At 55.0% G+C, this 9,169-nt stretch overlaps 1 protein-coding gene across 1 annotated transcript in view; it reads left to right on the top strand.

Moving 5' to 3' along the window:
* Positions 1-9,169, top strand: part of WHRN (whirlin) — a 101,731-nt gene that overhangs the window by 79,533 nt on the left and 13,029 nt on the right. Inside the window, 3 exon segments of the mRNA XM_008057210.1 lie at positions 1,131-1,167; positions 2,221-2,433; positions 3,189-3,398. Of these exon segments, the coding sequence (XP_008055401.1) occupies positions 1,131-1,167; positions 2,221-2,433; positions 3,189-3,398 (460 nt within the window).

Here is a 9,169-nt window from a genome sequence, read left to right on the forward strand (position 1 = left end):
CCCATGGGGAGGTGAAGTACCCGATCTGGCTCTCTCATGCTTTTTATGCAAATCACCCCTCAACCTTCAGTCCTTAATTGTTCCATCTGAAAACGTGAATCACAACCCTGCCTCCATACCAGGTCTGTTCACAAGGATCCCGCAAGCTAATTGGGTGACAGGCTCTTAGAAGACATAAGATGGGACACAGTTGCCAGGTGGCTGCCTAGTTGCTAATTGGTTGCTGATACTGTCATGTATCACTTTTTTTTGAGTCAGAGTCTAACTCTTGCCCATGGTGTAGTACAGTGGCATGACCAGGGGTCATCACAGCCTTGATCTCCTGGTCTCAGGTGATCCTTCCACTTCAGCCTCCCAAGTAGTTTGGGACCACAGGCATCACACCTGGCTCATTTTTGGATTTTTGTAGAGACAAAGTATTGCTATGTTGCCCAGGCTAGTGTCAAACTCCTGGGCTCAAGTGATCCTCCTGCCTTGGCCTCCCAAAGTGCTGGGATTACAGGCGGGAGCCACTGTGCCCAACCAGTGTATCTCCTTTTGATCTTCATCTGAAGTCTCAGCCTGATGGCCCCTGACCAGACTGACCCAAAATCATCTCTCTTTCTCTCTCCCTCCTTCCCTTCTTTTCACCTGCACAGTATTTTACATTTTTAAAACTAGTTGCCAACATTTTAAAAAGACATAAGCTTTCCTATACAAAAAATAACCAACTTGATTTCTGGGTACTTCTAAAAATCAGGAAGTCTGGCAGCCTGCGCCCATGTAGACTGGAGCTGAGCAGCCCCTGTGAGCTGCACCTGGGTTGTCCTGTGTACCCGCCCCATCCCCTCTAGGGAAGTCAGTGTCCATTGTCCTTTCTTCCCTCCACTACTTGAGTCACCTGCAGGGTTGGAAACAACTCGAAGTCTACCCCAGGGGGCTTTGGAAGGCTATCCGTTTGCTGACTGGGGCTGGAAGCTGCCTGTCTGGGGGTTCATATGCCCCTGAGTGGCTCTTAGATTTTGCTGGCATCTGGAGGCCACCATGGATATTCTCCAAGCTTCGCCCTTCTTACTCCAAGTCAGCCTCTCCCATGCCCATTTGATCTGTTCAAATGTGTGGCTGAAGAGTCTGTCTGTCTCTCCCCACAGGTTTTCTGGAGAGCTCGCCACAGAAGGGCCTAACAAGGTAGGCATCCTCCATTGAGGGTTGTCTTCTACTTCCTTGTAGGTCCCCAGGTGGGGAGCTCTGGCCAGGCAGAACATGCCAAGCAACTCACTCACTGCCTCATTTCAGCTAGGCAGCCCCTGCCTGCCAGCCCCACCCCATTTATCTGTGGGTGCCTGCCAGGTTCCCAGCAATGCCCCTGGCACCAGGGTTGACAGTGGTGAACAGAGCAGATCCGGTCCCTGCCCTCATGGAGGTTGTACCCATGGAAGGAGACAAAAACAGAACAAATATCTAATTAGCAAAAATGCTGAGTGCCATCAAGGCACAGTGCTGGGGACTGTGAGGGGGAATAAGATGAGATCCCAATTCAGGTGGAGCGGAGGGAGAGGAGGGCACAGGCCTCGCTTCCAGGTGGTCACATGACCCTTGAGCTATGAACTGATTGTTGACAGAAGTTGGCAGATCAAGATCTGGAAGGCAGTGGAGGGGCTGAGCCAGAGCCCGGAGGTGGCGAAGGGTGTGACTTGTTGGGAGATGGAGATGGAGATGGGAGTGTTGGGAGCTGGGGACAAGATGTCCAGGGCTTTGTGGGCCATGGTGAGAAGCCTGGTTCAGTGGGATGCATCAAAAGGCCTTAAGCAGGGAGCAACACAAGAGAGCTATGTTTTCATGAAACCCTTGAGCAGCTCTGTATAGGGATAGGGAGGGCAGAAGGGATGGGGTGGGGACACAACTGGTGATGGGAGAGGCTGAGGATGGGTGTGTGCTGATCTGAGCTATATTTTGTAAATATGGGTACTATCATCACCCCAAGTTTACAAAGGGAGCCTGGAGAATAAAATGGGAGCCCCAATACTGTTGCTTGACTGAGAATGGTTACAGAGTTGGATGACACAGGTGTGCAAATGCTGTGTGATGCCACCTGTCAGGATGTCTCCTGGGGACTGACCATGACCACCAAGAGGCCTTTGGAAGCCTCCTCACCCCCTGCCGCGCTGCCTGGGCTCAACCTGGCTCCTGGCTCTGGAGCAGCTCAGCATCCCCAGCTGTCTGTCTGTCTCTGTCTTGCAGCCAGGGTTTTATAAGGGCCTGGCTGGCTCCCAGGTGACCCTGAGCAGCTTGGGGAACCAGACACGCGTGCTGCTGGAGGAGCAGGCGCGGCATCTGCTGGACGAGCAAGAGCGCGCCACCATGGCCTACTACCTGGGCGAGTACCGCCGCGGCAGCGTCTCCGTGGAGGCCCTGGTCATGGCACTGTTTGAGCTGCTCAACACCCACACCAAGGTGACCATGCTCCCACCCCTGGCTGCCTTTACAAGGGCTCTGCAGCCCCGCCCCCCCCACACACCCCTTCCTCCTGCCCTCATGCATCTACTGAAAGCCTGATGGAGTCAGTCCCAGCTGAACCTTCAACTGAGTGCTTCCCACTCCGGAAGCTTGCAGAGTTCTAGGGGAAGCAGGCAAGGAAGTATCCTGTGAATCGGGCCCTCATGCAGGCTTTCGATGCTGAGTGCATACTCAGAGTCACCAGGATTGCTCCTAAAGGCAACGCCCACTCACCATAGGCTGGTCACTCCTCACATCCGTGGATGGGAGCCTACGTCGGTCATTTTCAGTGTGCCATGCCACCAGCTTTGAGGACTCTGCACTAAGCTGTTTGAGCCTCAGACGCTGTACAAAGGAAGAAGCAATTCAGTTGGGAGGGGTTACGTATTGGAAGTCTTAACAGAGGAAACACGATTTGGAGACAAGTAGGGGAAGGGTATCAGAGGTGGAAGGGACAGCCAAAGGCCTCATGGTATAAAACACTAGTGTGTTAAGGGGGTTACTATCACATGTGCCTGCTGAGGAGGTGATGAGAAAGCAGGAGTCAGATAATGATGGTGAAGGTGTTTGGACTTTCTCCTGAGGGTGCTGGGGAGGCACAGAGGGTTCAGGAAAGAAAGAAGCTGGCATGTCGGTCACTTGAGGGTAGCAGGAAACCGTTCCACCTGCTGGCAGAGCTTCCTGGTGAGAGCCCCTCTTGTTTCCCCCTCTAGTTCTCACTCCTCTCCGAGGTGAGAAGCACCATTTCCCCTCAAGACCTAGACCGCTTCGACCACCTGGTGCTGAGGCGTGAGATCGAGTCCATGAAGGCACGGCAGCCCCCGGGCCCTGGGGCTGGGGACACCTACTCCATGGTCTCCTACAGTGACACGGGCTCATCCACGGGCAGCCACGGCACCTCCACCACCGTCAGCTCGGCCAGGGTGAGCTGCCCCAGCCCTATCCCTGGCTTGGTAGCCAGCAGCTGAGTTAAGACACTGGCTTTGCAGTGAGACCAGTTTGGGTTTGAATCCACCCCTGCCACTTATTAGTTCTGTGCCTTGCTGTTCCAAGCCTTGGCTTCTCCATCTGTGAAAACCTAATCGTTGTTGAGCGTTTGCCGCATGCCCAATGCAGGCCCTCAGGGACAACTAGTGAGCAAGAGATGTGTGTGGCCTGCCTCACAGGGCTCACAGTTGGGGGATGGGCTGGCAGAGAAAGGGGCAAAAAAGTAGGTAGACAAAAAAAAAAAAAAAAGAATGACAGTCTGCAGGAGGATCAGATGAGAAAACATAGCAATGCACTTGGCACAGGGCTGGGCTCCTGCTGTATACTCTAGAGACAGTGGGTCGTGGTGAGCTGGATTGGGATTTTTGTTTTCCCCAAAGGGCCACCCTCTTCTCTGTGGAGCCCCAGGTCTGACTTTCCCACGGACTTATCAGCCCCCTAGAAATATATCCGCTCCATCTCAGGGTATGTTTCTGCCTCCAGGACACTTGGAGACGAATAAATGCCAGGAAGCCTTAGCAAGGAAGGGACAGGTGGACATGCCTTGTTTTCCCTCCCAGGAACCCACTGGCCATTAAGGTCCAGGTGGTGGGAAGAGTCAGGGTTGGCGGTGGGGCAGCTGGCGTGGCACCACATGCCCCCGTAGGCTTTGCCTCTTGCCTTCGCAATGCTCATCCCGTCTTCTACGGAAAGGGATGGGCAGCACTGTGGTGCCCGGATGCCGCGCTGGGAGCCTTCCTGGTGCAATCTCAGAGTCAAGGCAGATGCAGTGGTAGCTGTCCTGTTGGACACGGAGGGCAAGAGCTCAGAGAGTGCAGGGGTGGCCTCCCTTTCGCAGGCCCCAACTCCCAGTGTGGCTTTCCTTTAGCTCTGGAGCTCTGGGTTGCTGGGGGAATCATCTACTCCTCCCTTATCCCTACCATCCTCAGTCACCATCATCCTGGAGGGTGCTCATTCCCTTTTCCCTTCCTGGGATGACCTAGGAGGTTGCCTGCCTTCCCCTAGGTCTGGACGTGGCTGCAGCATGGCAGTTTCATGTTTCAGGACAAGCAGGTCACTTGTATGGCGGGGAGGAGGCGACCCCACTCTGGGCTGCACATTTGGCCCTGAGCACACACTTTGGTATAGCACCCCGGTGAGGAGCTTGTTTCAGGATGCGGGGCTTTGGCCTGACAGCTCTGCTGAAATTGACCTTGATAACATCACCACAGGGCTTTGGGAGCCATGAGCTGTCACTCCAAAACATTGTATTTCTGTGATGATTCCTTTATGTCAGGGACAGGAGATCCAGTGGGTGGGATGTGTTCTGGGCTGGGAGGCAGGAGATGGAAGTTTAAGCCTGGCCTCTCTGGACTTCTGTTTCCCCAAGGATAAAGTGACCTGAGGTCCTAGCAGGCTCTGACTCCAACAGCCCAAGGCCCTGAGGGAGATCAGGCTGGAGGAAGGGAAGTCAGGTGACTGTCGTGCCTGGAAAGGGCTCTGTGCAGGGTTCAGGAGCCCCAGCGCTGGCCCACAGTGGTCTCCTCCCAGCCTAGGGGTGTCTCCCCTCCCTGAGAAGCACTGCCTCAGGCCAGTCTCAGCCGCAGCTACGGCCCATTGACCTGCCTTGCTAGAGGGGCTCTCGCTGCAAATCGGGCATCCTGGGGGAAAGCAGACCCCAGAAAGGCCAGAGAATGGCAGGGAATTTTATAGGGGCAGGGGAAAGGATGGTCCTGGAGCTCCTCCACAAGTTTCTGAGGTGGAAATGGCCCTGGCGACCGCAGCCTGAAGCCCTGAGGGTGGGCCAGCCTGGAGGTCTAGGAGTGAGGTGACCCCTCTTCTCACTCTGAGAGTCTGTGACTGCCAGGTAACACGTGCCTGTCAAGATCTGGGCGAACGTGGACTAGGATGAGCCCCTGGTGGTGATTCTGAGAGACAACAGTGCAGGCAGACAGGCAGCTCACATCATCTGCCTCAGTTTTCTCACTTGCAGTGGGGTGGCGATACCACTCCCCCCAGCGCGTTGGGAGGATTGAAGGAGAGGGTGCCTGTGGGCCCAGGATGAGTGGCCAGCTAGCACCAGCATCCCAGGAATGCCCACACCCCGCGGGCCGGTGAAGTGAGCCTCTTTTTCCTCTGACCTACCCCAGCCTGGCCGGGAACCCACCTGGAGATTTGCATCCAGGGACTCGTGGAAAGCGCTAGACTGGGGGCCCACTGCTCTCCTTCTGACCTTCATCACTCCCAGGTGCCCTCTGCAGGCACAGCCCAGGGCTCCATGGCACAGACCCAGTCTCCCCACCACCGCAGGGCTCGGGCCTCCCTGAAACCCAGGCCTTCACTGACCGAGCTTCCAAACGGGGTCCTTGGAGCTATTCCATCAGCAGCGTGACCTCGGAGGGTTCATGTCCCTTCCCTGAGCCTGTTTTTCCATCTGCAAAATGGGAATGATGACCCTAGCCCCAGTCCCAGGTGAATGACCATCTCCTGAAGGTCCTTCATCAGAGGCAAGTGTCCTTTCTTTGGAGCAGTGAGGACTCTGTTTCCTTTGAGGAGACAGGCAGAGCGAAGGGTGCTGATCGTGGTGGTGGGGGCTTTTCTTCCCCTCTCCTGTGTCCCAGCCAAGAGTGCTCAAGGTAAACAGGAAAGGGGTGTGGCGAGTTGAGTTGATTTGCATGTGTGCGTGGGGGGAGGGGCTGCCGCCCTGCCCATCCATTCCCTCATGTTTATTTCACGTATGTTTCTTTTTGCCTTTTGCTCACCCTTTTTCCCCAGGAGCGGCTGCTGTGGCTTATAGACCTGATGGAGGTACCGTCCTTCCTGCTGGGGGGGGACTGCGGGAGTCCCTTAGCCAGGGGCGGAAGTCGGGGGCCTTGGCCCTTCCTGCTACCCCCTTATGTCCGCACCCAGCCCCGGTGGGGACCGAGGTTCTTCCTGGGGCTCGCTGTCTCTTCCGGTCACCAGTTCACCGGGATTCCATGGGCCCCGGAGGGAGAACGGCCTCCATGCAAATCCCAGCACGGCCACGCCCTTGCTGGGAGACCTCAAGAAGTAGTTTCACCTCTCTGAGCTCGGTTTTAGGATGTGGGAAACAAGGATGATAATTTCTGTGCTGTGATGTTGCGAGATCTCTGGGCCTTTGCATAGGCCCTGTGCTGTCTCTCTGGAATGTCCTCCTTCACACTTCCTGTGACATGACTGTCTCCCGTGTGTGCTTCAGCTCTCAGCTCAGATGCCACCTCTTCTGAGAAGACTTCCCTGAGCCTCTCAGCGGGGTGACTCTTAGTCCGGTTACCCCCGTGATCGCCAGCTGCTTGAGGGCAGTGACTGTCTGCAGTTACCACCAAGTGCCTAGTGCTCAGCACGGAGCACTGTTGCAGTACCGTGGGCTTTTATTACCAGACCTAGCGGCAGACATTTGTCGGGAGTTCTCTGTGGCGTTGTGCTAATGCCTTCCAATGGTCTCTCCCTTGACCCTGCCAGTAGCTAGGAGTGTTGACTTCTGTTGCGATCCCATTTTATGAGAAGCAAAATCGAAGCTCAGAGAAAAGCAGCTTGCTCAAGGTTGTGCAGCTACTGAGTCATGGAGTCAGGGCTCGAATCCAGGCCTGCTTGCCTCTGAGCTGGTGCTGCTAACCCTGCCATCTGCTGAGGGTCTTTCCTGAAGGTCTCACCAACTACTGCTACACATCATCTCTCTCTCTCTCTTTCTCTCTATCATCTTGTCATCTTTCTCTTTATCTCTGTCTCTGTCTCTTCATCTCTCTCTCCATCTCTCCATTCTCTCTCTCTTCCCCACTCCCTTTCCCTCTCCCTCTCTCTCCATTTCTCTCCTTTCTTCCTCCTTCTTTTCCTTCTTTCCTGTTGACAAATACTGACTGCTTGCTTGCCGTGTGCTATGTCCAGTTCTAGTGCTAGGCTATAGTGGTGACCAACAAAGATATCCTTTCCATGATGGAATTTAGAAAAGGGCAGGAGTGACAGACAATAAACTAGACAGGTCACTGAAATGCACAGTGTACTCAGTGATGACAAGTGCCACGGAGAAAAATAAAGCAGGCAGGAGGCAATGGGGAGGGTAAGGGTAAGGTAGAGCGGGTAGGAAGTGACCCTTGAATGAAGACCTGAAGGAGGTGAGGAAGAGAGCCACGTCCACCTATGAGAGAAAAGGTGCAAACGGGAGGAACAGCATGTGCAAAGGCCCTGAGGGAGAGCACCCCTGGAGTGTCTGAGCAAAGCCCAGAAAGCCAGAAGGGTTAGAGCAGGGGGAATACAGTGAAGAGCAGGGAAGGTGTGCTGAGGACATTGATGCTGACTCTGAGATGGGAGCCCTCGGAAGTCTAGAGTCAGAGACTGGCATGATCTGACTTAGGTTTAACAGGACACCCCAGCTTAGTGAGAACTAAACAAGGATGGGTTTGTCCCAAGATGAATAGATCCATTCCCAGGAATCAGCCAGGCCCAGAAGTCAGGAAGGCCTCGAAGGGCCTGGGAGGTTGTGCAGCCTGAGTTGCTAGGGAGTGACGATGGCCTCTTCAGACCTGGCTCTTCCTGCTGCCAGGCCAGCCCTGCCTTGGTGTCTCCTGGGATCCCCCAACCCTGCCAGCAAGCCTCAGACTGGAGACCCTGTGCACCAGGCTGCCTGCATGTGGAACCAGACATACAGAAACTTCTCCCCCTGGAAGTCCTCCTGAGAGCTGTTCAGGGCACGAGGCCCTGTCCTAGGAGTGTGGAACCCCACAGCTTTCCTCTGCTCTGTTCCTCCCATACAGTGAACCCTCAAGAAAGCCCCTCACCCACTCTCAGCCTCAGTCTCTTCATCTGTACAACCAAGCAGACCCCCAAGACTCCTCCAATTCTGAGTCTCCCTTGTGTCAGGAAGTGCTAGAAGATATTTGGGGGAGGCACAGCAAGGAGTAGCAGCTCCGTGTTCCCATGACTTCTTTGTGTATTCGAACAAGGGCTGTAGCATTCCTTCAGAGAAAGAGCTTGAAATATTTGTTCAGCGCTAAAGTGCCACTCTGTGGTCTACAAGCCACCTGTTAGTAAGCTTTGACCGCTGTAATGCCGAGTAACAAACAGCCCCACAGTCTCAGTAGACAACAAAGATATTTCCTTCGCACGTCTAGTCCCCTCCCTTACAAAGCTCATGCTTCTCATATCTCCACTGAGTCTCTTGTCACATTGCCTCAACCTCCTCATGGGCCTCCCCTCCCCATACCCAGCAGAGCTGATGGGGGGCAGGCGGGGGCCATGTCTTTCTCCCGACTGTGTTGCCTGCCTAGGGTCTGGCACAGAGTGGAGGCCCAGGGGGTGTGGAGCAGGTGCTGGAACAAACCGTGCTCCTCAGCTCCCTGCAGGTTCTCTTCTGGTGTTCCACCTCCCACGTGGTTGGAAAATGTCCTCTGTGCTGGTGTTCAGTCGGGGGAGGTGGCCTCAGGAGGCCGGCTGGTGGTGACCCAGGTGCCCCAGACATGTGCCCCAGCAGAGCCAGTTTCCATTTAGCCTGAATTTCCCAGGTCACGCCGTTATCGATCCCAGGTTGCACGTGTCTCCTCCTGCAGTCGGTTCCCCTCAAGCCAGAAGCAGCCAGTCAGAGGAGATCAGATGCCACCTTCCCTGTCACAAATTGTGTTTATGTTCCATTTGTCCAATAGAGTCAGCCTGGAGCACTTGTACTGCCTCCAGACAATACCATTTCTACCCGCCCCCCCCCCCCCCCCCCCCC

The sequence above is a fragment of the Carlito syrichta genome, unplaced genomic scaffold, assembly GCF_000164805.1.
Source record: "Carlito syrichta isolate Samal-C Ts95f unplaced genomic scaffold, Tarsius_syrichta-2.0.1 Scaffold302868, whole genome shotgun sequence".
NCBI classification, from domain to species: Eukaryota; Metazoa; Chordata; class Mammalia; order Primates; family Tarsiidae; genus Carlito; species Carlito syrichta.